This window comes from Manacus vitellinus, unplaced genomic scaffold, assembly GCF_001715985.3.
Source record: "Manacus vitellinus isolate BGI_N305 unplaced genomic scaffold, ASM171598v3 scaffold_74_pilon, whole genome shotgun sequence".
Classification (NCBI taxonomy): Eukaryota; Metazoa; Chordata; class Aves; order Passeriformes; family Pipridae; genus Manacus; species Manacus vitellinus.
Genome location: NW_021940780.1, coordinates 338,883 through 339,354, shown reverse-complemented (window position 1 = coordinate 339,354; position 472 = coordinate 338,883). Strand labels below are relative to the sequence as shown.

The following is a 472-nucleotide window of genomic DNA, read 5'->3' as shown; positions in this document are numbered from 1 at the left end:
CCCCAGCCATACCCACGTCAGCYGCTGCCTTGGTCTTGTTGAGGACGTAGGAGTGACTGGCTGGGTTCTCCCCGACCAGGACCACGCTCAGGTGGGGCCTCTTGTTCCCCGCTGCCACCCACTGCTCCACCTCGTGCCGGGCTTCCTGCCGGATCTGCCGGGCCAGCTTCCTCCCCGAGATCACCACGGCATCAGCTCTGCAACAGGGCAAGTGCCACCACACCATCAGCACCCTCAGGACCATCAACTCCCAGCTTTGGAACAGGAAAACCAGGAGCCAACCACAGCCAGGGGAGAAAAGGCTCTTTCCCTTGAGCTCTGTACAAGCTTTTTGCTCCTTGATGTTAAATCAATGTTGCAGGCTCATTTACAGCTTTGCTGGGACCAAGCAAGACAAACACAGAATATCCTGAGCTGGAAGGAACCCCTTAGGATCACTGATCCAGCCCCTGGCCCTGCACAGCCCCAACAA

General features: G+C 58.0%; 1 protein-coding gene across 1 annotated transcript in view; it reads right to left on the bottom strand.

The window, feature by feature from the left end:
- Positions 1-259, bottom strand: part of MTHFD2 (methylenetetrahydrofolate dehydrogenase (NADP+ dependent) 2, methenyltetrahydrofolate cyclohydrolase) — a 10,010-nt gene extending 9,751 nt beyond the window's left edge. The window contains 1 exon segment of the mRNA XM_029964549.1: positions 13-259. Within this exon segment, the coding sequence (XP_029820409.1) occupies positions 13-244 (232 nt within the window). The 5' untranslated portion in view covers positions 245-259.
- Between the last annotated feature and the right edge of the window lie 213 nt (positions 260-472).